This window comes from Aotus nancymaae, unplaced genomic scaffold (genome assembly GCF_030222135.1).
Source record: "Aotus nancymaae isolate 86718 unplaced genomic scaffold, 86718_ANA_hifiasm-v0.15.2.pri h1tg000053l, whole genome shotgun sequence".
NCBI classification, from domain to species: Eukaryota; Metazoa; Chordata; class Mammalia; order Primates; family Aotidae; genus Aotus; species Aotus nancymaae.
Genome location: NW_026988467.1, coordinates 9,462,834 through 9,488,648, shown reverse-complemented (window position 1 = coordinate 9,488,648; position 25,815 = coordinate 9,462,834). Strand labels below are relative to the sequence as shown.

The 25,815-nt window shown below is 39.3% G+C and overlaps 1 protein-coding gene across 7 annotated transcripts in view; it reads right to left on the bottom strand.

The window, feature by feature from the left end:
* Window positions 1-25,815, bottom strand: part of VPS13D (vacuolar protein sorting 13 homolog D) — a 286,887-nt gene that overhangs the window by 206,332 nt on the left and 54,740 nt on the right. For all 7 annotated transcript variants that reach the window (XM_021669824.2, XM_021669823.2, XM_021669826.2 and 4 more), the window contains 4 exons: window positions 21,349-21,439; window positions 18,811-18,937; window positions 16,434-16,614; window positions 4,411-4,593 (listed from right to left, as the gene is read on the bottom strand). In XM_021669824.2, coding sequence (XP_021525499.2) covers window positions 4,411-4,593; window positions 16,434-16,614; window positions 18,811-18,937; window positions 21,349-21,439 — 582 coding nt within the window. The remainder of the gene's footprint in view (window positions 1-4,410; window positions 4,594-16,433; window positions 16,615-18,810; window positions 18,938-21,348; window positions 21,440-25,815) is intronic.

The following is a 25,815-nucleotide window of genomic DNA, read 5'->3' as shown; positions in this document are numbered from 1 at the left end:
AAGATGCCAGTTGCTTCAAGTGGTTTAATCAAGGTCAAATGCAGCAAATGCAAGTCTCTCAGCTATAAGATGGCTTGTTGCTTTGCTGTTGGGGAGAAGCATATTGTTCTAAGAAAAGATATCTAATGGCAACATGGCTCCAACGAAATGAGGCCACGATAATGTGTTTGTACTTTGTAGACGTCTCCCCTCATGGGTTTACATTTCCATCTCTCTAAGTAACTGTGGAAATGAAAACAAAATGAAAAACAAAAGAAGTCAGCCATTCCTATGATGTTTCTGCTCACGGGCATGAAAACTAAGAAGGGCTAACAGAGAATAAAATAGATTCTGTAATTCTGCTGAAAATACTACTCTTTCCTTACACACTCAATACTTTCATTCAGTTAATTACTAACAGAGGAAAATCTATTTCACCAGAACGCTTCAATAATTGACTTTTAAGCTTCCCAGGGCTTCTTCATGGAGGCCTCAGAGCTACATATCTGCACAGCTTCAGTGGCATCACTGCTCCCATCTCGCCATTCTCATCTGTATGTGGGAGGAGAGGAAGGATGGTTCTCCCTCTAGGCCTGCCTTATATGTTTACTCCTCTCAGCTTTGGAAAAGAATACGAAAATACTGCTCCCTTTCACAGTTCTCTTGAGTAGTAATTACAAGTAAAAGAAACTAGTTCTTGCTTTCTGCAATTTTTTTTTTTTGCAAGGCAGATTACTAGGTAAATGTCATTATTTAAGTATTCAACATTAAAACCTTTCCCTCTCACTTAGTTTATTTAAACTCTGTAAAATGTTTGTTGCCCTTTCATTTGATTCATCTCTACATCCTCTCTGTAGTTGGATTAAAAAAATCAATGGCTTGAGGAGATTAATTCAAAGCTTTTGAAAGACTTTGACTTAGAAATTGTGGTTTAAGCATAAGCTATGGTTGAGAAGAATGAAATAAAAGCATATGTAAAAAAACTCAATCTTGTACCCATTAAGACACAGATTTATGTAAAACAATTCCAAACACACAGGAGTCATGGAACTCAAGGGCAAATAACCCCTCTGCAAGCTTTGATTTCAGGATTATTTCCTGTTCTTTAACCACTGGAATGCATATTAGACAAACCTCACACATGCAAATGTATTAAAGGGCAAATGTAAATACAAAATGATGGATGGTGAAAAAGGTAATTATTCATTTCATATACATTGTAATCAATTATATTTAACTGTATGCATGAGGAGGTAAACTTCACAGATGTGTTTATCTGATTATAAATACTTCAACAAGCAACTCACTCCAAATAGCCCTTATGGAATTCTACAGAACAATCACTGGTACCTAATAAGATAGTTTTTCTAAGATTTAAGGATATAAAGCAAGATCACCAAAAAAGTACTACTGATGGCTAAAAAAAGAAATTCTTTTTAATGAGCCTTAAGAAGAACTTCTCTACATAGTAGGAAAGTAATTCAAACACTTAAAAAAAAAGTTAATAAGCAGGCTTTCTCAAGTAATGAGGTATTTTAAAGGGTTAGTTTTAATTTTCTTTTTTAAGCATGTGAATATGAATTGACTGCTGAATCCCATAAGGTTTTTCTGAATAGTCAGGTTGCAAAAAAAGCACATTATACCTTGAAGAAAAAGCGGTCCTTGTATGCACTGCCACGTAAAATCAAATCCTCAAAAACAAATACAGGGAAATTTTTTTCCATTAAAATGCTACAAACTCTGTGCTATTATTTGGCTTAAAAAATAGGAACCTTTTGCAAAAATTTCTTGAAGTATTTTGGCAATTCTTCTGCCAAGGCTAACTTCAGGGTCTGCTGGTAAATCCATATATAGATGTATCTGATAAAGATATTCAGTCCATGACCTTTTTAGGAAGGACAGAGAAACAAACATGGTCCTGGTGAACTTGGTCACACATTCTGGCTAGAACTGATTTCCTCCTAAAAATTTTAGTGTGGCCTCAAAGTAAAGACTTATCTCAAACAAATGCAGTTATGCACCACATAATGCCATTCCAGTCAACTACAGACCACATATACTATGATGGTCCCATAAGATTATAATGCAGTATTTTTATTTTATCTTTTCTATGTTTAGATATGTTCAGATACACGAATACCTTACCATGGTGTTACAACTGTCTACAGTATTCAGCACAGTACTGTGCTGTACAGGTTTGTAGCCCAGGAGCAACAGGCCATACAACAGAGCCTAGGTGCGTAGTAGGCTAAGCCATGTAGGTTTGTGTAAGGACACTCTGCGATGATCACAGAGCAAGGAAATCACCTAAGGATGCATTCTCCCAAGGATCTCCCTGTAGCTAAGGGACCATGACTGTATTTGGTCTTAGTCCCTGACGCAAGAGATTCCTAAGACCCTTGGTATCTCCAGAGTGATAAAATGTCCTTGTGTATGTTAATGAGATAACTGGTGGCTAAAAGCCCCTAAATAGCTTTAGAATGGGAGTTGCCAGAAGTATAGGCAACCATGTGATTAGACAGTTGGAACTTTCAGTTTCAGTGCCCAGACCTCCAGGGAGAGCAGTGGGGCTAGAGACTGAGTCTAATCACAAATGGCCAATGATTTAATTAATTACACCCATGGGAGCTCCACTAAAAGCCTAACCAATGGGGTCCAGAGAGCTACCAGGTTGAACACATCCACAGTCCAGGAGGATGGAGCACCCCAATTCCACGGCACAGAAGCTCCTGTGTTTGGGACACCTCTGGACCTTACCCTATGTACCTCTTAGCTGACTGTATCCTTTATTACAGCCTTTATACTAAACCAGTAAATGTGTTCCCCTGAGTTCTATGAGCCACTATAGCAAATTATTGAACCTCAGGAGGGCACCACGGAAACCCTGAGTTTATAGCTAGTCCGTCAGATGTACAGGAGACCTGGACCTGCGACTGTTGTCTGAAGTGAAGGGCAGTCTCAGCATAACTCCAAGTGGTTAGTGTCATAATTAAATTATAGGACACCCAATTGGTATATGCAGAGTTGGAAAATGGTAGGTATGGGGTAAAACCCAACACATTTGGTGTCAGAAGCATTGGGAGTAGTTTCCTTTTATATGTAAAGAGCACAGCACTGGCTGATGTATAATGAGCATTCAGCAAATGGCAGCTATGTATTGCTATTTTTGGCAGTTTTAAGATCTTACAATCAAATCTTATATACATCTCAAGGCCATCTCTCTCCCTATATTATTAGCTACTATACTAAAAATAGGCATAACTAGCTGGGAATTTTAGTAAGTGCTTCTCTGACACACTAAAATGAGTTTGCAAGGAATAAGCAAATAGACTGAAGAGCTGCCGTGGAAACCAACAAGAAATGATGACAACATACACCGAGAATGACAAGGCCTCATCTCTAGTTCCAGAAACGTCACTCGGTCTCCTGAAATGAAAAACAGGGGATGAAGGGGGACTAATGAGACCATCTAAAAGGTACTCTCAGCTTTAAGAGTCTGTGAATTATTAGGTGTTTCCCTTTTTATTGTTTATTCTCAAAGAATCCTAGTTTTCCCTAACATAAAACACAAATAACAGTCTTCATCCTAATTACCTCCAACACTGTTATAAGTTATAAATAAGTCACAGCCATAAAAAAGAATGAAATCATGTCCTTTGCAGAAACACTAATGGAACTGGAAGCCATAATCCTAAGCGAATTAATGCAGGAAGAGAAAAGCAAATACCACATGTTCTCACTTTGAAGTGGGAGCTAAATATTGAGTATTCATGGACATAAATATGGGAACAATAGATGCCCTCCTGAGGTTCTATAATTTGCTACGGTAGCTCACAAAACTCAGGGAAACACATGTACTTGTTTGATATAAACTACTAGAGCAGGGTTGGGGGGATGAAGGGAATGGGTGAGAAAACTACCTATTAGGTACTCTGCTCACTACCTGGGTACAATATACCCATCTAACAAACCTGCACATGTATCCCTGGGTCTAAAATAAAAGTTGAAAAAAGAAGGTGTCACAGTTTAAAACTGTAAAGCAATATACTATAAAAGATGTTATTATCAAGACATTTTTAGATGGCTTCAAGTAAACATGGGCCAATCACATCCTCTGAAAAAAGCGACAGAATCTAAAAAGTTGATATTATAGAAGAAATGCTTTTACATAAGGAAAGTAATGGAAGGTTGGTTCCATTAGTTTGTTTGCTAAAACAAGTTACCACCTGCAGTTACTAACAGTTGTAATTTACACTACCTCAATTCATAAGGTTAACTGAAATGTCAATAAAATATAAAAAAAAAATTCTTCAAGCCACATACCCTACAAAAGTAATAGCAATTATGGATCATCTTACACAGCATACAAATTTTTCAATTAGTGATCAAATACTAGTTGAACTGAAAAGGAAATGGATACTGACTGCTTACCTTATCTTGTAGGGAAAAGGTGCCAGGAAAACCAGCAAAGAGAAACTTATTTTTGACTTTCAACTTCCCCAAATTTGCTACAATCAGATTATTTGACCTGGAACTTTCTGGGATCAGGAGAACGGGAGCACCAGCCTCTATATCCAGGAGAATCCGTGAACAGCGCTGCGCTTGATCTCTCACCTGAAAGAGGAAGGAAAATTGACTCAGAGGATAATTAATTCCCTAACATTACCATCAAATAACCTCAGTTTCCCAGAAGTTTCATGAGTTTATACAACAATTAAAATCATACAGAGCATATTCTATGACCACCATGGAGTTAAATTAGAAATCAGTACCAAGAAGATAATGGAAAATCCCTAAATATTTGGAAACTAAACAACACACTTCTAAATAACCCCTAGGTCAGAAGAAATCACAGGGATATAGAAAAAACATTTTCACTAAAATGACAAGGAAAACATAATACATTAAAATTTGTGAGATACATTTAAAACAATGCTTACAGAGAGATGTACACCATTACTTTAGAAAGCAATAAAGACTTAAAAATCAGTAATTGAAAGCTTCCACCTTAAGAAGCTGGAAAAAGAAAAGTAAATTAAATCTAAAGTAGAAGGAAGAACATAAAAAGCATTAAGTCAATGACATAGGAAACAGACAATACAGAAAAATCAATTAAACATTTATAGAACACTGCATCCATAAACCACAGAACATGTTTTTTTTCTTATTTTAAGTTCTGGGGTACATGTGTAGATCTTGCAGGATTGTTACATAGGTATACACATGCCATGGTGGTTTGTTGTCTCCATCCCCCCATCACCTACATTAGGTATTTCTCCTAATGTTATCCCTCCCCAATCTCCCCACCCACTGCTATCTCTGCCCTAGTCCCCCAACACCCAATAGACCCCAGTGTGTGATGTACCCCTCCCTGTGTCCATGTGTTGTCATTGGTCAACACTCACTTATGAGTGAGAACATGCAGTGTTTGGTTTTCTGTTCTTGTGTCAGTTTGCTGAGAATGATGGTTATCCAGATTCATCCATGTCCCTGCAAAGGACATGAACTCATCCTTTTTTATGGCTGCACAGTATTCCATGGTGTATATATGCCACATTTTCTTTATCCAGTCTATCTTTGATGGGTATTTGGGTTGGTTCCAAGTCTTTGCTATTGTAAACAGTGCCTCAATGAACATATGTGTGTGCATGTGTCTTTATAATAGATCAATTTATAATCCTTCGGATATATATACCCAGTAATGGGATTGCTGGGTCAAATGGTATTTCTATTTCTAGATCCTTGAGGAATCGTCACACTGTCTTCCACAATGGTTGAACTAATTTACACTCCCAACAACAGTGTAAAAGCGTTCCTATTTTTCCACATCCTCTCCAGCATCTGCTGTTCAGATTTTTTAATGATCGCCATTCTAACTAGCATGAGATAGTATCTCAATGTGATTTTGATTTGCATTTCTCTAATGACCAGTGATAATAAGCATTTTTTCATACGTTGGTTGGACACATAAATGTCTTCTTTTGAAAAGTGTCTATTCATATCTTTTGCCCACTTTTTGATGGGGTTGGTTTTTTGTTTTAGTTCTTTGTAGATTCTGGATATTAGCCCTTTGTCAGATGGGTAGATTGCAAACATTTCATCCCATTCTGTTGGTTGCCAGTTCACTCTAACGATTGTTTCTTTTGCTGTGCAGATGCTCTTAAGTTTAATTAAATACCATTTGTCTATTTTGGCTTTTGTTGCCATTGCTTTTGATGTTTTAGTAATGAAGTCCTTGCCTATGCCTATGTCCTGAATGGTATCGCCTAGGTTTTCTTCTAGGGTTTTTTTTTTTGTTTTTTTTTTTTAAGATGGGATTTCACCATGATGGCCAGGCTGGTCTTGAACTCCTGACCTCAGGTGATCCACCCACCTCAGCCTCACAAAGTGCTACGATTACAGGCGTGAGCCACCGCGCCCAGCCTCTTCTAGGGTTTTTATGGTGTTATGTCTTATGTTTAAATATTTAATCTATCTGGAATTAATTTTTGCATAAGGTGTAAGGAAGGGATCCAGTTTCAGCTTTCTGCACATGGCTAGCCAGTTTTCCCAAAATCATTTATTAAACTGGGAATCCTTTCCCCATTGCTTGTTTTTGTCTGGTTTGTCAAAGATCAGATGGCTGTAGATGTGCGGTGTTACTTCCGAGGCTCTGCTCTGTTCCGTTGGTCTGTAACTGTGTTTTGGTACCAGTATCATGCTGTTTTGATTACTGTAGCCTTATAGTATAGTTTGAAGTCAGGTAGTGTGATGCCTCCAGCTTTGTTCTTTTTGCTTAGGATTGCCTTGGCTATGTGGGCTCTTTTTTGGTTCCATACGAAGTTTACAGTAGTTTTTTTCCAGTTCTGTGAAGAAGGTCAATGGTAGTTTGATGGGAATAGCATTGAATCTACAAATTACTTTGGGCAGTATGGCCATTTTCATGATATTGATTCTTCTTAACCATGAGCATGGAATGTTTTTCCATCTGTTTGTGTCCTCTCTTATTTCCTTGAGCAGTGGTTTGTAGTTCTTCTTGTAGAGGTCCTTCACGTCCTTTGTTAGCTGTATTCCTAGGTATTTTGTTCTCTTTGTAGCAATTGTGAATGGGAGTTCGCTCATGATTTGGCTCTCTGTTTGTCTGTTACTGGTATACAGGAATGCCTGTGATTTTTGCACACTGATTTTGTATCCTGAGACTTTGCTGAAGTTGCTTATCACCTTAAGGAGATTTTGGGCTAAGATGATAGGGTCTTCTAAATATACAATCATGTCATCTGCAAATAGAGACAATTTGACTTTCTCTTTTCCTAACTGAATACGCTTTATTTCTTTTTCTTGCGTGATTAGTCTGGCTTGAACTTCCAATACTACGTTGAATAGGAATGGCGAGAGAGGGTACCCTCGTCTGGTGCCAGTTTTCAAAGGGAATGCTTCCAGTTTTTGCCCATTCAGTATGATATTGGCTGCGGGTTTGTCATAAATAGCATTTATTATTTTGAGATACGTCCCATTGATACCTAGTTTACTAAGAATTTTTAGCATAAAGGGCTGTTGGATTTTGTGGAAGGCCTTCTCTGCATCTATTGAAATAATCATATGGCTTTTGTCTTTGGTTCTGTTTACGTGATGGATTACACTTATAGATTTGCGTATGTTGAACCAGCCTTGCATTCCCAGAATGAAGCCTACTATATCACGATGGATAAGTTTTTTGATGTACTGTTGCATTCGGTTTGCCAGTATTTTATTGAAGATTTTTTGCATCAATGTTCATGGCTACTGGCCTTAAATTTTCTTTTTCAGTTGTATCTCTGCCAGGTTTTGGTATCAGGATGATGTTGGGCTCATAAAATGAGCTGGGAGGATTCCCTCTTTTTGTATTGTTTGGAATAATTTCAGAAGGAACGGTACCAGTTCCTCTTTGTGCATCTGGTAGAATTCGGCTGTGAACCTGTCTGGACCTGGACTTTTTTTTGGTTGGTAGGCTATTAATTGATGCCTCTACTTCAGACCTTGTTATTGGTCTATTCAGGTATTCAACTTCTTCCTGGTTTAGTCTTGGGAGGGTGTAAGTGTTCAGGAATTTATCCATTTCTTCTAGATATACTGGTTTAAGTGCATAGAGTTGTTTGTAGTAATCTCTGATAGTAGTCTGTATTTCTGTGGGATCAGTGGTGATACCCTCTTTATCATTTTTATTGCATTTATTCAATTCTTCTTTTCTATTAGTCTGGCTAGAAGTCTATCTATTTTGTTGAGCTTTTCAAAAAACCAGCTCCTAGATTTACTGATTTTTTTGAAGGGTTTTTTGTGTCTCTATCTCCTTCAGTTCTGCTCTGATTTTAATTATTTCTTGTTTTCTGCTAGCTTTTGAATTTGTTTGATCTTGCTCTTCTAGCTCTTTTAATTTTGACAACAGGGTGTCAATTTTAGATCTTTCCTCACTTCTCATATGGGCATTTAGTACTATAAATTTCCCTCTAGACACTGCTTTAAATGTGTCCCAGAGATTCTGGTATGTTGTGTCTTCATTTTCACTGGTTTTGAAGGACATCTTTATTTCTGCCTTCATTTCATTATTTATTCAGTAGTCATTCAGGAACAGATTGTTCAGTTTCCATGTAGGTATGCAGTTCCATGTAGGTGTGCAGTTTTGAGTGAGTTTTTTAATCCTGAGTTCTAATTTGACTGTACTGTGTTCTGAGAGACTGGCTGTTATGATTTCTGTTCTTTTCTATTTGCTGAGGAGTGATTTACTTCCAATTATGTAGTCAGTTTTAGAGTAGGTGTGATGTGGTGCTGAGAAGAATGTATACTCTGTGGATTTGGGGTACAGAGTTCTGTAGACGTCTATTAGGTCCACTTGGTCCAGATCTGAGTTCAAGTCCTGGATATCCTTGTTAATTTCCTGTCTCATTGATATAATATTGACAACAAAGTGTTAAAGTATCCCACTATTATTGTGTGGGAGTCTAAGTTTCTTTGTAGGTCGTTAAGAACTTGCTTTATGTATCTGGATGCTCCTGTATTGAGTGCATATATATTTAGGATAGTTAGCTCTTCTTGTTGCATTGATCCTTTTACCATTATGCGATGCCCTTCTGTGTCTCTTTTGATCTTTGCTGGTTTAAAGTTCATTTTATCAGAGATTAGGATTACAGTCCCTGGTTTTTTTTGCTCTTCATTTGCTTGGTAAAATTTCCTCCATCTCTTTATTTTGAGTCTATGTGTGTCTTTGCACATGAGATGGGTCTCCTGAATTTGCCAGTCTGTGTCTTTTGATTGGGGCATTTAGCCCATTTACATTTAAGGTTAATACTGTTATGTGTGAGTATGATCCTGCCATTTTGATACTAGCTGGTTGTTTTGCCCATTAGTTGATGCAGTGTCTTCATTGTGTTAATGGTCTTTACCATTTGGTACATTTTTGCAGTGGCTGGTACTGGTTATTCCTTTTCATGTTTAGTGCTTCCTTCAGGAGCTCTTGCAAGGCAGACCTGGTGGTGAAATCTCTCAGCAACTGTTTGTCCGTAAAGGATTCTATTTCTCCTTCAATTATGAAGCTTAGTTTGGATGGATATGAAATTTCAGGGTTGAAAATTCTTTAAAGATGTTAAATATTGGCCCCTACTCTCTTCTGGCTTGTAGAGTTTCTGCTGAGAGATCCACTGTGAGTCTGATGGGCTTCCCTTTGTGGGTAACCTGACCTTTCTCTCTGGCTGCCCTTAGCATTTTTTCCTTCATTTCAACCCTGGTGAATCTGACAATTATGTGCCTTGGGATTGTTCTTCTTGAGGAATATCTTTGTGGTGTTCTCTGTATTTCTTGGATTTGAATGTTGGCCTGCCTTGCTAGGTTGGAGGAAGTTCTCCTGAATAATAACCTGAAGAGTGTTTTCCAGCTTGGACTTATTCTCCCCATCACATTCAGGTACACTGATCAAACATAGATTAGGTCTTTTCACATAATCCCATATTTCTTGGAGGCTTTGTTTATTTCTTTTCACTCTTTTTTCTCTAATCTTGCCTTCTCATTCTATTTCATTGAGTTGGTCTTCGATCTCTGACATCCTTTTCTGCTTGATCAATTCTGTTATTTAATCTTGTGTATGCTTCACACAGTTCTCGTGCTGTGTTTTTCAGCTCTATCAAGTCGTTTATGTTCTTCTCTAAGCTGCTATTCTAGTTAGCATTTCTAACCTTTTTTCAAAGTTCTTAGTTTTTTTGCATTGGGTTAGAACATGTTCTTTTAGCTCAGAGAAGTTTGTTATTTTCCACCTTCTCAAGCCTGCTTCTGTCAATTCATCAAACTCACACTCCATCCAGTTTTGTTCCCTTGCTGGTCAGGAGTTGTGATCCCTTAGAGGAGAAGCATTCTGGTTTTTGCTGATTTCATCCTTTTTTTGCTGGTTTCTTCCCATCTTCGTGGATTTATCTACCTTTGGTCTTTGAAGTGGGCAACTTTTGGATGGGGTCTGAGTGGACATACTTTCTGTTGATGTTGAAGTTATTCCTTTCTGTTTTTTAGTTTTCCTTCTAACAGGCCCCTCTGCTGCAGGACTGCTGGAGGTCCACTCCAGACCCTGCTTGCTTGAGAATCACCTGCAGGGGCTGCAGAACAGTAAGGGTTGCTGCCTGCTCCTTCTTCTGGTATCTTCGTCCCAGAAGGGTACCCACCAGATGTCAGCCAGAGTTCTCCTTTATGAGGTGCATCTTTGGATATATGGGGGTCAGGGAGCTGATTAAGGAGGCAGTCTGTCCCTTATCAGAGCTCAATTGCTATGCTGGGAGCTCCGCTGTTCTGTTCAGAGCTGCTGGGCAGGGACGTTTAAGTCTGCTGCAGTGGAACTCACAACTGCCTCTTTTCCCAGGTGCTCTGTCCTGGGAAGGTGGGGCTTTATTTATAAGTCCCTAATGTGCTGCTGCCTTTTTTCAGAGATGCCTTGCCCAGCAAGGAGGAAGTCTAGTCACAGTCTGCCTACAGAAGCATTGCTGAGCTGCTGCAGGCTCTGTCCAGCTGCTGTGTAAACGTCCTTGTAGTGTTGTTTATACAGGTAAGGTTAGAACTGCTTCAGTAATGGCAGACTGCCTCAGTAATGGCAGACTCCTCAGTAATAATAGCAGATTGCCTTGGTAAGCCTTGGTAATGGCAGACTGCCTCAGTAATGGCAGATGCCCTTCCCCCCATGGAGCTCAACCATCCCAGGTCAAGCACTGGCTATGAAACTCTCAAGCCAGTGCATTTCAGATTGCTGGTCTTTGTGGGGGTGGGACCCACCGAGCCAGATCCCCTGGCTCCCTGCCTTCAGCCCCTTCTTTTTCAGGGGAATGTGTGGCTCTGTCTCACAGGCATTCCAGGCACCAGTTAAAACAGCTGCCCAGATTTGTGCAGGTTTTTGTGCTGGAAACCCGCAGCATCTGTCGGCCAGCAGGAAATCTCCTGGTCTGTAGGCCGTAAAGACCGCGGGAGAAGCACAGTATCGGAACCAGATTGCTGGAGTGGCCAGAATAGCCACCGATGGCCTCCTTTCGGTAGGAGGGGGGGGGTCCTCCGGTCCGCTGCACTTCCCGGGTGAGGCAGTGCCCCACCCTGCCTTGGCTTGCCCTCCTTAGGCTATACCCACCATCCAGCCAGTCCCTGGTTGAGATGCACCTGGTACCTCAGTTGGAAATGTGGCGATCACTCATCCTCTGCATTGCTCTCGATGGGAACTGCACCCCAGAACTTTTTTTTTTTTTTTTTTGAGACACAGTCTTGCTGTATTGTCCAGGCTGGAGTAGAGCGGTGTAATTTCAGCTCACTGCAATCTCCGCCTCCTGGGCTAAAGTGAGATTCTCATGCCTCAGCCTCCACGTAGCTGGGATTACAGGCACACACCACAACACCCAGCTAGTTTTTGTATTTTTCGTAGAGATGGGGTTTCGCCATGTTGGCCAGGCTGGTCTCAAACTCCTGGCCTCATGTGATCGATCCATCTCAGTCCCCCAAAGTGCTGGGATTACAGGGGTGAGCCACAGTGCCCAGTCCAGAACATACATTCTTTATAAGAACAGGTGGTATATTTGCTGAGAGTAGGCCTGGGCAATACAGGCCTGAATAAGTTGGTTATTTTAAAAGATAAAACTAATAAACCCCTGGCCACTTATTAGCTTGGTTATCTTGGTTAAGTCATTAAAGTCTCTGTGCCTCAGTTTCCTTATCTATAAAATAGGAATAAGCCCTAAGCCCTATCTCAAAGAGGTATAAGGATTAAATGAGACAATACACCCAAAAACTGAGTGAAAATGTAACAGCTCTTATTAGTATCACATCAACACCATATCCTTTCAGTCTTTATTACCTATACACACAGCCATGTATTTTTACGTATACAGGCATCCTGACGAGCACTTATATCTTTAACAGGCATTCAGTTATATGTTAATGGAAAAAAATACTGAATCATGAGCCAGACAATAAGAGCTGACAATGTTTCCTCACCTATAAAATGAAAGTAACACATCTGCTGACCAACCCTTCATTAGGTATTATCATAACTAATTATCTTTTTTTCCTTGATTATATCATCCCACTTAAATATAAACTCCATGAAGGCAATGGCCTTATCTTTCTTGTTTTCCACTATGTTTCTAGCACCTGGCAAGTTGCATGACACATTCACTCTGAAATTACTGAAGAAATGAACAAACAGGGTTGTTGTAAGGATCAAATGAGATAACATATAGGGAAGCACTTTGAAAACTCCAAAGCATCATTAATATAAATAACAACTGCCAAATGTACAGGCTACTTATTTCTGCTATCTCCATATTCCTACTATAACTGAATCAAGGGAAGAAGAGTATGAAAAATACTCCCTGCTGGTCACATAGCTTATAGTGGCAAAACCTAGACTCAAAATATTTGTCCCAAGATTTCTAAGATGCAGTATTACTTTACAATATCAGTTGCTAAGTGAATGAAGAAGTGTAACCAATATAAGAGATTACATGTAAAGTGGAAGGCATGGGAAAATTGCATCATACTTCTGGGGTAAAACATAAGGGAAATAATTTATATTTGGCCAAACACATCAGGTACAACTGATACTCTTATAATTTGAAACATCAAGAATAAAAAGAAATTCAAAGTCCCACTGAATCATTATTTACAGACCTCAGAAAACATAGGAATAAAAATCCAGCTACATGTCAAAAACACGTGTCACCAATGCAAGGTGAAAGGAATTTAAATTTCAAACAAAATGGCCTCTTCACCTTATAGGCAAATAAAAGTAGATCTTAGCTCTATATAAACCTAATTCAAACACCTAGAATTAAACATTCTTGAGAAGATCAGCTTTTCTTCAAAGCCTACATATTTAACAATGTTCAAAATAGAAAGACATTCCTTTAACCTCCTACTTATCTTATATAATTTGAAAATGCAAAACTTAAGAGACTTACTGTTCAACTCTGCTTAACCCAGGAAGTTAAACCCAATTACTCAGTAATGTACACGCATCTCATTTCCTAACCCATATGACTCACCAACATAAGGCTTACTACTGTTTAAACCACACATGTAAAAATAATTGTTTTAAATGCATATAACAATTCCAACAGAAGACATTTAGCAGAGTTGTATTGAGAGTCACAAAAATATTCATAACTTTGATAAAACAGTACCATTTATAGGAATCAGTCCTATAAATATAATTCAAAAAATGAAAAAAAGCCTTCACTTCTATAAAGATATTCATGGAAGCATTAGTCATAAGAATGAAAAGCTGAAAGCAATTTAAATGTTAAAAATAGGAAAATGGTTAAGCTAATAGATTATATAGTTACTACATAGGCTACCTATGAAAAATGCAAAGCAAGATGGAAAAAGATTCTTAAAAAGGCTAGGAAAAATAGCTGGATTCTAAAAGTGCATGTATAAAATTACTGTGTTTTACATAGTTTATACATTGTATGCTATTTCTCAATCTAAATTATTCTATAAAAGCATATGCAAACCATAAATGTATATCATTTTATATCAAATAAAAAGTCCAACAATAAGAGTATTGGGAAGGATATGAATTAAAAGAAATTCTTATACATTGCTGATGGGAGACTATAATTGAGACAGCTGTTTTGGAAAATAATCTGGCTTTAGCTAGTGAAGATAACTCTGTGCATACCCTATGGCTCAGTAATTCCACTGCTAGGTATCTCAGAGATCAGAGAAAGTCTCAAACATGTGCATTAGGAGTCACAGTACACAAGAGCAAAACCCTGTAAACAACCCAAATGTTCAAAAGGAAAATGGATAAATCACATTATACACAGAATGAAATGCAACGGTGAAAATAAATGCTATCGTATGTTAACAATATGAATGAATCTTACCAACACACTAAGCGGGGATAAAAAGCAAGTCATGGCACATTAAATACAGTTTAATACCATTTTTATAAAGATCACAAGCAAAGCAAAAGATACTGTTTGGGAATTTTTTCTTTTTAATTTTAAAGGGACTTATAGACCCAAAAATCACCAGAGTGGTTATGTGAGGAGCTGACAGGGGAACGAGATAGGGAAGGAACACAGCATATGCAGGTAGCTGTCTTCCTGACGTTTTAATTTTCAGTTTAGAGGTGGGTTCATAGATGTTTATCTTATTATACTTCATAATATATATACATGCTACAGATAATCTTTTACAGGTATAAACCACTATATATATTTTTTTTAGTTAAAACTATAGAAAGAAAAATCGGTTATATATTCCATGAGTAAATTCACAGAAAAATGTACAGAAAGAAAACAACAGAAACAAATTAAAACATGCTATGGTGCAGAGATACTGGTATGATTCTTTTTTCCAGATTTTCTATAATTTGATTATGCTACTTTTATAATTTTTAAAAATACTTTCCCTGGAAGATACACAGGACACTGTCAGCACTCGTTGCTCCCAGGGAGAGAAACTAGATGGCTGGAGAAAAGTAATCGAGGAGCTTTCTCTCCAAATGCCCTTTTTCACTTTGCTACTGTACCAAATTAATATCTAACATAGTCAAACACTTTCTATTTATATTAAAATGTAATTTAAAAAAATATTGCTACTATAAAAATAGTATTTATTAAATTATCTTTTTTTTTTACCCAATAAAGTTGGGCTTTTTGTTGTTGCTGTTGTTGTTGTTGTTGTTGTTTTGAGGAAGGATATGGCTCTGTCACCAAGGTTGAAGTGCAGTGGCACGATCTCAGTTCACTGCAACCTCAACCTCCAAGGCTCTAGCCATCCTTCCACCCCAGCCTCTCAAGTAGCTGATACTACAGGCACATGCCACCATACCTGGCTAATTTCTGTATTTTTTGGAGAGACAGAGTTCCACCATGTTGCCCAGGCTGGTCTCAAACTCCTGAGCTCAAGTGATCTGCCCACCTCGACCCTCAAAGTGCTGGAAATACAGGTATGAGCCACCACCCCCAGCCATAAAAGTTTTTTTTAAAAAGGAAAAATAACATGTTTTTATGAAAGTACATTGTTATTTTCTGTGGTTCCCAAACTGCACTGAGACACCACAGGGTGGTGAAGGGTTGGCACTGCCAGGACATTTTAAATTTTTGAAGGAAAAACAACATCTGCCGACACTGCACTAACTAGTCGCTGTGGTAGTTCACATTCACTAATAGAGCATGCCATACTCTTCTCAGTAAGGTCTTAGCTTTGTGAAGCTGAGTCTTCAGCAGTTGCTGTGATAAAAAGCACCGTAAGAAGATAAATGTGTCAATGCAAAAGGTCTCATACAAAAAATAAAATTTTTTTTTTTAAATTTTAAAAAAGAAGATAAATGTGGACAGGAAAGGAGGGTTGTAATGTACAACCTGATTCCAAGTTTGAGAAGTTATGCAGTGCCCAAGAGGCACATACCTCCTACTAGTCATCGTGGTTATTCAAGAATGAAATAAAATATTATTCTTTCCATTTACGTGTTATGATTTTTTCAAACACCTACTAACTTGCTGGGACATATGTACTTGTTAAGCTGTTTAGACTTACTTACTTTGTAAATGGAAATACCATTAGGTGTTTCTTTTGGCCCAGGATGTGCCATGAATAAACTACCAGGACACCATGGGTGCCATGAACTCGGTTTGGAACTTCTGATCTACCTCATTTAGAAAAAAACCTACCACTTTCCAAAAGAAACATCCCCACTAAAGTCCTAAAAAGGGAACAGAAGTCTTAAGTGTTCTTTGTAAATCTCCCTTATCTTTTTACAGAAAGCAAAAGCTAAACTTTAAAGGTAATTTAAGTAAGATACAATAAATAAGGAATAAAGCTCTCCAATTACACAAAGATTTCTGTAGCTAATCTACACAGAGAACATATTAGCAAGAATAAATTACCTTTCATCTTCCAGATTTATCTCTAGAGGCCTAAAAGTTCTATTGATCAAACTGGAAAAGCAGCCTGGAGAAACCTAGGCTACCTACCGTCTGCCCCTCAATAGCAGCTCGCTGGCGCCCTAAGACATCTTGCAGCTGAGTGAAATGCTGAATGAAGGCCACCACCTCTGCCTGGAAACGCTGAGTATGCACATACTGCACAGAGGCCATCTGGAGGCTCACGCGAATGTCATGTTCTCTCCGGAGCAGTGGGTCAGGCCGCCCATATCTGAGAATCAGGATAAAAATGTGACTCAGATAACAGCAAGACACAAATTAGTATTTCACAAAAACTCAGGTTGATTTAGAGGCTTCCCTAAAAACAGCTTTAACTATTAAATAGAAATCAAAAATTAGGCTTTACAAAGCAAACTCTAATAATTACTCCCTTTGTAAGCTTCTGTGATGTGATACAGGTGTGGTAGCCAGGAGTATAAACAGGTGGACAGCTCTAGCACTGAGGTGACGCAGAGGCCACCTGAGGCTCTGACCTTGTTCCCTGCCTCTTTTCCCTGACTTTAAGGTAAGTATTCCTGCACACTGTGTTCCTGGCAAAGATGGTGAGGATGAGTGAGAAAAACAATAAAAATAAGGCCATGAATTAATAAATAAAGAAAATTAGGCATCAGAATCAATGTTTCTGGGAAAAACTATCTTCTGGAGGCAGAAAGGTATCTTTTTACTTCAGCAGAATACAAGTCAAAGAGTTCTGAAATCCATATTCAAAGACAAATTAGAAGACTTCCCATGGACGCAGTGGCTCATGCCTGTAATCAATCCCAGCACTTTGGGAGGCTCAGATGGACGGATCACCTGAGGTCAGGAGTTCGAGATCAGCCTGACCAAGATGGAGAAACCCCGTCTCTACTAAAAATACAAAATTAGCTAGACATGGTGGCACATGCTTGTAATACCAGCTACTAGGGATGCTGAGGCAGAAGAATCTCTTGAACCCAGGAGGCAGAGGCTACGGTGAGCCATGATTGCGCCATTGCACTCCAGCCTGGGCAACAAGAGCGAAACTCCGTCTCAAAAAGAGCATGATGCCATAAAAACATTATTATATAGGACACAGTCAACCAACATCGCTGAGTACTTATTTTGTACTAGGCAGAAAATTAAGAGTTTTACATTAATTATCTCATTTATTTTAGAGTCATGACACCAAGGTACATATTATAAACAAATCAATTCTCAGTAGGGTATAATATAACCCCCCTAAAAATGAAAAAGTCCTCAGACATCTTTTTGGAACAGTTTTTCTCAACCTTAGCTGAACATTAGCATGTTAAAAAATAAAAAAAAAAATGGCCAGGCACGGTGGCTCACGCTTGTAATCCCAACACTTTGGGACGCCAAGGTGGGTAGGTCACCTGAGTTCAGGAGCTTGAGACCAGCCTGGGCAACATGGTGAAACCCCATCTCTACCAAAAATACAAAAAAGTAGCAGGGTGTGGTGGTGCATGCCTGTGGTCCCAGCTATGCGGAAGGCTGAGGTGGGAGAATCACTTGAGCATGGAAGGCAGAGGTTGCAGTGAGCTGAGATGACATACCACTGCACTCCAGTCTAGGTGACAGAATGAGACCTCATCTCAAATAAAAAAATAAAAATAAAAAAGAGAGAGACTGAGCATGGCCCTAGACCAATTAAATCAGAATATGTAGAGGATAAACAAAAATGCATAACGAACACTCATATCATCAACAACCTTCTGAGGCTGAAATCATTCTAGAACTTTTAGAGCTACATGGAAGCTTAGAAATGTTCTAATGATTTCAGTCCCCTTAATATATACATAGAAAAACTGATGAATGAAGACTACGTGACTTATCTCAGGACACACAGCAAGTTCGTGGAAAACCAGCATGACAGCCCAGGGCTTTTAATAATAAGAATTATTCAATCATACCCTATCTAGGGTGTGTGTTTTGAGACAAGGCCTCCCTCCATCACCCAGGCTGGAGTGCAGTAGCACAATCATGGCTCACTGCAGCCTCCAACTCCTGGGATCAAGGGATCCTCCCACCCCAGCCTCTCAAGTAGCTAGAACTACTGGTACATACCACCACACCCAGATAATTTTTTGCTTCTATAAGAGTCAGTGTCTCACTGTGTTGCCCATGGTGGTCTCAAACTCCTGGCTTCAAGCAATACATCTGCCTTGGCCTCCCAAAGAGCTTCGATTACAGGCGTGACCCACTGCACCTAACCTATACCCCATCTGTTTATGAAGCTTTAAGTAGCCCACTTCAACACAGATCCATTTTAATGAAATGTAATGTAAGTCAGGAAGAACTCCTCACAATCATAACTTTTCAATTTCAAGTCTAAAAAGGTAAATTTTTTTTTTAAAGTTTTCTTCATTGGCCAATAAAAATTTGAAACTGCAAGTATTATGATAAAATATCAAGTCAACATTTTTACTTAAAAGTCTGGAAGATGAGTGCTTCTTCTCCACTTGTAGTGAACCGTTCTCTGTAGAACTCTCCATGGGACGTGAGGTCACTTAGAGACAGACTCCCAATGCTGCCCTGTAAGGCGAGGTCTCCCTCTATGGATGACAAGATTAGATCATGTTACTATGTATCTTTTTTTGTCATACAACTTAAATATGTCTGGAACAAAAGCTGGTATACACATGCCTGAGACTTTTCACTTTGTAATCAAAATAAACATTGAAAGCAAATTTTCATATTCCAATATATCCAGAAAAATATTTTATGTAATATGTAAAACAAAGTCTCAATGCAAAAAAAAAAAACAACAAGAAAAAAGTCCCAATGTGGAAGTCCAAAGGGGACTGAAATAATATAGCAACATCATGCATTTAAAGGATAAAATCTTTATAAATACAGACAGAAGCTTGATGCTTTCTAAGATGAGACCGCTAACTAGAATTAGTGAAACATCATTAGGTCTATTAATTATACTATGGATAAAAGAAGAGGAGGAAGTGCCAGAAACATGTCACGTACTCAAGCAACATTGTGTTTTAGTGTGATTTAATGAAAGACCAAAATTAATGAGGTAGAAAGACACTGGAGACACGAATTTGAAACTACTCTGATACATGAGCGAAGTTCCTGGAAGAAGAAAGAAGAAAGAAGGGGTGACTGAAACATGTACAACTAGAATGTGAACCTATAATGAGTCATTCTTAACACTGTATGGATACTAAATAGGAATATTCTGAACTGTTGCCTCTGTAAAACAAAACTTATTATCATAATTATCATTATAAAACAATTACTAAGGTATATTTGGCATGCTAGTTCAGCTCCCAGTGAATCAAAGATATTTATTAATTTTTTTGTTTTTCTGAGACAAGGTCTCACTCTATCACCCAGGCTAGAGTGCAATGGCACAATCATGGCTCACTGCAGGCCTTGACCTTCCAGGATCAACAATCCAACCACCTCAGCCTCCTGAGTAGCTGGGCCTCAGGCATTTGCCACCACAACTGGTTAATTTTTACTATTTTTTGTAAAGATGAGGTCTCACTAAGTTGCTCAGGCTTGTCTCAAACTCCTAACCTCAGACAATCCTGCCACCTCAGCCTCCCAAAGTGCTGGGATTATAGGTGTGAGCCACCATGCCCAGCCGTATACTTATTTTAGATACTTAATGTCATCCAACAAAAATACCCAAGCTTTTACCAATCTTAAAGACCATTAACAACAGGGATACACTGTAGGAAAAAAAAAAAAAGCCAATCTCCTCTAAGAAATTTTTCTAAAATAATTGTACAAGGCATGAAACCTCAGCCTCAGTTCATTCCTGCCCCAAAAGACATTCTTGTTTTTACTACAGCATCAACATGTGAGCTTTGTAATCTTCAATACTTAGAAAAGGAAAAATGTTTTACTTCACACTTTACAAATCTCTACTATTTAGGCTGGGCACAGTGGCTCACGCCTGTAATCCCAACACTTTGGGAGGCCAAGGTGAATGGACGGCTTGAGTCCAGGAGTTTGAAACCAGCCTGGCCAACATGGTGAAACCTTGTCTCTACAGTTTAAAAAAATAGTAAGTTAAAATATTATTTTTTTAAAACTCCTACTATGTAGGACCTGATGTAGCTGATCACTTGTATTCAACTAAGAATTTTAACCTACAAAGTCCCACTGAAGAGAATGCTGGCCAGGTGCTGTGGCTCACACCTGAAATCCCAACATTTTAGAAGGCAGAGGCAGGAGGATCACTTGAGGTCAGGAGTTCAAGACCAGTCTGGCCAACATGGTGAAATACCATCTCTATCAAAAAGTACAAAAATTAGCTAGGCATGGTGGCATGCAACTGTAATTCCAGCTATTTGAAAGGCTGAAGCATGAGAATCACTTAAATCCAGGAGGTGGATGCTGCAGTGAACCAAGATTGCACCACTGCACTCCAGCCTGGGTGACTAAGCCAGACCCTATCTCAGAAACACAGAATAAAGAATGCCAGCTTTGCTACAGTATCCTCCGGCATTAACACCATGCCCTCTACTGGTAGCTCCTCCAGTGTATGACTCTAGATGGAGCCATATCCTCTGGTTTTCCAGACAGCTCTGTTGTATGCCTGTTTTCCAGGTGTAATTATATTAATGATGTCCCCTTTCACTCTCAAAAATATCCCAATTTGGACAAAGAAAAAGTTATATGGGCACCCTGGATAGAGTTTGTTGAAAACACAGACATCAGGGCTCCATCCCAACTCAATCAGATTGTTGGGAAGGAGATGAGAGACAGGAGGAGGGAAGACACTGTGCCAACAGCTGCGCTTTTAACAAGCTATCCAGATGATTCGGATCCATTAGCCAGCATTTGGGAACCACAAATATGAATCCTGGCCAGACCAATAACCACAATCAAGCCACTGCCACACCTCACTCAGCAAGTGAGGACAATCAATTTGTGATCATAATGTTCAAACGCTGACCAGATTTTTCAAGTTTGCTTCCCTCTGCCCCCCACCACTTACCAATCATTTCCAGGTGTGCTACTAATTTGGACACATTTGCTTTGGCAAGCTCACTGGTTGTCTTATTCAGCACTAGAGAAAGTGAATGAACCTAGGAACGGAAGAGATAAAACAAGGCCAATATTACTGGGGAGAAAAGGTATCTTTCAGGAAAACAGCAGAAAAAGGAAAATGAAAAAAGGCTTGGGAAGTTTGAAGGTAATACTTTTAATGATGCCAGTTTCACTTCAGCTTTCCTAAGCCAGACAAACCACAACCTGAGAACAGAGTGGATAAGAAAGGAACTCAGCTGGACAGTCTACATTTCAGTGTCTATGGGGCCTTCTCTATGCTTGCCTTGTGTATTTTCTGTTCACGAGATGCTTTACATTATAAAACTATTTTTCTCATTTTGGCATTCATCATTAATATTGTACAATTCTATAGTAACTCAAACAGATACAGTAAGTCTCATTTTAAGAAATGTTTCAGAAAATGATAAATATGATTTAGAATCCTATTTACTGTCTTTGAACAAATAGGTGCCCACCATCAACCAACTGAGACTTCACCTAGAAACCATAATCAAAGACTTTCTTTTCTAGAGACAACTATAAATCATAGAAAAACAAAATCCTCTGTCTTGGGAGTAGCTTTCTTCGTAACAAATAAATTCCACAATGCAATACTACAATTGCAGCTATTAAAAAAGATCTTATATGTCTAGGATTTGTTGAGTCAGTTCTCAACAACCTTTTTTGCTTTGAGTAACATCACAGGGGACAGAACGTTGATGGAAGAGAAGGAAGGAGTGAGGAAAAGACTGAGAGCAGATTTAACCTTCAGTTCACACCCACTGCTTCCCAACGGCAGAGACCATGCCTTTACCCCTTTGTCTTTGTCTTCAGTGCCTACCACAAAGCAGGTGCTCAGGAAATGTTTGGTGCATGAGTAATCAGGAGGGGAAAAAAAATGGGAAAAGAAAAAAGGAATGTAACAGAAGGAAAGGAAGAAGGAAAATCATTATAGAAGAAGACAGAGTTGGTTGGTTCTTTACTATTGGATGTGGAGAAAAATAAAAAATGAATAAATAAATAAGAAGACAGAAAAAGGAGTGGGTTATTGTAGTTGGAGCAATGACTGCAGTGGGAGCTCCAGTTCCCTTGCAATATGATTTCTGACACAGACACAGAAGGAATCTCAAGGCAAGATCATCATGGTGGGAATTAAAAACCTCTAGTTAGCCAGGCACAGTAGCTCACACCTGTAATCCCAGCACCTTAGGAGGCAGAGGCAGGAGGATCACTTGAAGTCAGGAGTTCCAGACCAGCCTGGCCAACATGGTGAAACCCCATCTCTACTAAAAATAGAAAAATTAGTCAGGCATGGTGGCATGCGTCTGTAATCCCAGCTATTTGGAAGGCTGACACACAAGAATCACTTGAACTCAGGAGGTAGAGGTTGTAGTGAGCCAAGATCGCACCACTGCACTCCAGCCTGGGTGATAGGGCAAGACTCTGTCTCAAAAAAATAAAATAAAAATAATGAAAACCTCTAGTCATTTAATTACCAAAAGAACACATACACTGGGTTTAAAAACGCTTTGTTTAGAGGAATCCAACCACCACCACCACTTGAACCAACTCTTCGCATGAATGTTAGTGTCACTAACAAATGATGATCAGACGCTGTATGCCTCCTGCCCTCAATGCAATAGGAAGCACTCAGCAGCCCCTCTGGCGTGTTCTTACCAAGCTGAACTGAATCTGATGGGGTCTCCAGAGCTAACAACCAATTGTTAAAATAGAGGATAAAAGAAGTCTAACAGTCAAACAAGGAAACAGACAAATCTAAAATGTGGGACACTCTACAAGGCACTAACCCAGCTTCTGTAACAAGTCAACTGGTGGTAGGGTTGAGGGGAGGCAGATACATTTTAATTAAAAGAGATTATTTAAAAGACATGAGAGCAAATGTAACATGGAACCTTATCTGGATCCTGATTCAAATAATTCATGCATCAGGCCCAGCACAGTGGCTCATGCCTGTAATCCCAGAACTTTGGGAGGCCAAGGCAGGCAGATCACTTAAAGCCAGGAGTTCGAGACCAGCCTGATCAACATGGTGAAATCCCATCTCTACTAAAAATACAAAGATTAGCACGGTGTGGTGGCACATGCCGGTAGTTCCAACTACTCAGAAGGCTGAGGCAGGAGAATACCTTGAACCCAGGAGGCAGAGGCTGCAGTGAGCCAAGATCACACCATTGCACTCCAGCCTGGGTGACAGAGCGAGACTCTGTCTCAAAAAAGAAAGAAAAAAAAGGAAATTCATGCATCATTTTATTTAATTCTCCTTGTTTTGTAAATGAGAAAACTTTGGCTCAAAAAGCACAGTATTCTACTGAATTACAGAGACCAAAAGAATAGAAAGGCAAGAAGTTTCTTAAACCATTCATTCCTCTACAATCCACCAATAAAAGGGCATTTTTAAGACAATCAGAGAAATTTGATTATGAACTGGTGAATGTCAGAAAATACCAAGGAATTCTTGTTAGTTGGACATGACAATGCATTGTGGTATGTCCATTATTTTTTAGAAACAAATACTGAAGTATGTAGAGTTGAAATTATATGTCTGGAATTTGCTTTAAAATACTTCAACAGGCCGGGTGCAGTGGCTCACTCCTATAATCCCAGCACTTTGGAAGGATGAGGCAGGAGGATCACTTGAGGTCAGGAGTTTGAGACCAGCCTGGCCAACATGATGAAACCCCATCTCTACTAAAACTACAAAATTAGCCAGGCATGGTGGCAGGCGCCTCTGATCCCAGCTACTCAGGATGCTAAGGCAGGAGAATCGCTTGAACCCAGGGGGTAGAGATTGCAGTGAGCTGAGATCGTGCCACTGCACTCCAGCCTGGGTGACAAAGTGAGACTCCGTCTCAATAAATAAATAAAATACTTCAGCAAAGAAAAAAAGTCATAAAGTAAATGTGATGAATTATAGGGTTGGGCATATAGGGGTTCATTATACTGTTTCTCTGTGATATATTTGAAATTTTTCACAGTAAAAATGTTTTTCAAAGATTCTTATTTTAAAAACGCATTGCTGAGGGACATTTATCCAGTCCTTTTCTCTTTTCCAGCCACGTCAATCAAGGCAAAGCCCTCTAGAAGCACTGCATATTCAACACCAAAGAGTTCATGATGCAGGTCATCACAGGCACTGCAGGAACCAAGTTCCAGTTACAGACACATGAAGTCCAAAGAAATGGCTAACGCCTCTCCAGTTTCCATCCATCTTGCTAAACCCAAGATACCAGAGGCCTTGGAGAACTACAAAGTCATTCATTCACCAGACACTGAACAAGAAAGGTAAACTGGTCCTCTCCCCTCTCTCTCCTGAGATCCCTTCCATTTCTAGAGGAAAGAGACCTATTGTTAGCTAGGAAATAAGCAAATGGCAACTGGATAAAATATGATTCTCCTCCCTGACTTCTCCCCAGCAGTAAGTTCAAGTCCACACATGCTAAGACAGGTGGATGAAGAACACCCTAGAGGCACACAAATGTTATCGGCCAGCGCAGGGTTCCAGGGCTCTGGACTGGTGCTAGGTACAACAGGCCTATGTGCCCTCGAATGGGCTATTTGGGTTAACTGTTTCACATCCTGCTGTTCTATCACACAGAGCAGAATAGCGTTAAACTCAAATGCTTTTTTTTCCTTAACATTTACAGCATGAGTATCAAGGGCAAGTTATAAGTATGGTAATCCATGTAACATAAAAATAATAATGGCTACCATTCACTGAATGTTTATTGTGTGCCCACACCATGTGGAGGGTCTTATAACAACTCTATGATGCGGGCACCATTGAACATTCGTAGTTTATTGATGAAAAAATTAAGGGCAAAAGAGGCTAAGTAGTTTGCCCTAGGCCACGTAGCTATATAGGTACAGTGAAAGTACCAGGACTCAAACTCAGGCAGTCCAACTTTTTAGACCATTCTTAACAGTTACACTGTTGCCCTCAATGAAAGCAAATAATGTTCTGAGAGAATGGGGAGACAGTAACAAAAGCCACACTTTAAAAGTTGCTATTATGGACCAGCACAGTGGCTCACGCCTGTAATCCCAATGCTTTGGGAGGCTGAGGCGGGTGGATCACAATGTCAGGAATTCAAGATAAGACTGTCTCTACTTAAAAAAAATACAAAAATTAGCTGGGTGTGGTGGCAGGCACCTGTCATCCCAGCTACATGGGAGGCTGAGGCAGGACAATCACTTGAAACCCCGGAGGCGGAGGTTGTAGTGAGCCGAGATCATACCACTGCACTCCAGCCTGGGTGACAGAGCAAGACTCCGTCTCGAAAAGAGTAAAGAAATAAAAATAAAGTTGCTACTACAGACTATACACCATCACCTCATTTGGTCATCTTAGACGACAGAAGATGAGGAAACTACGGTTCAGAGAAGCAAAGTCGCT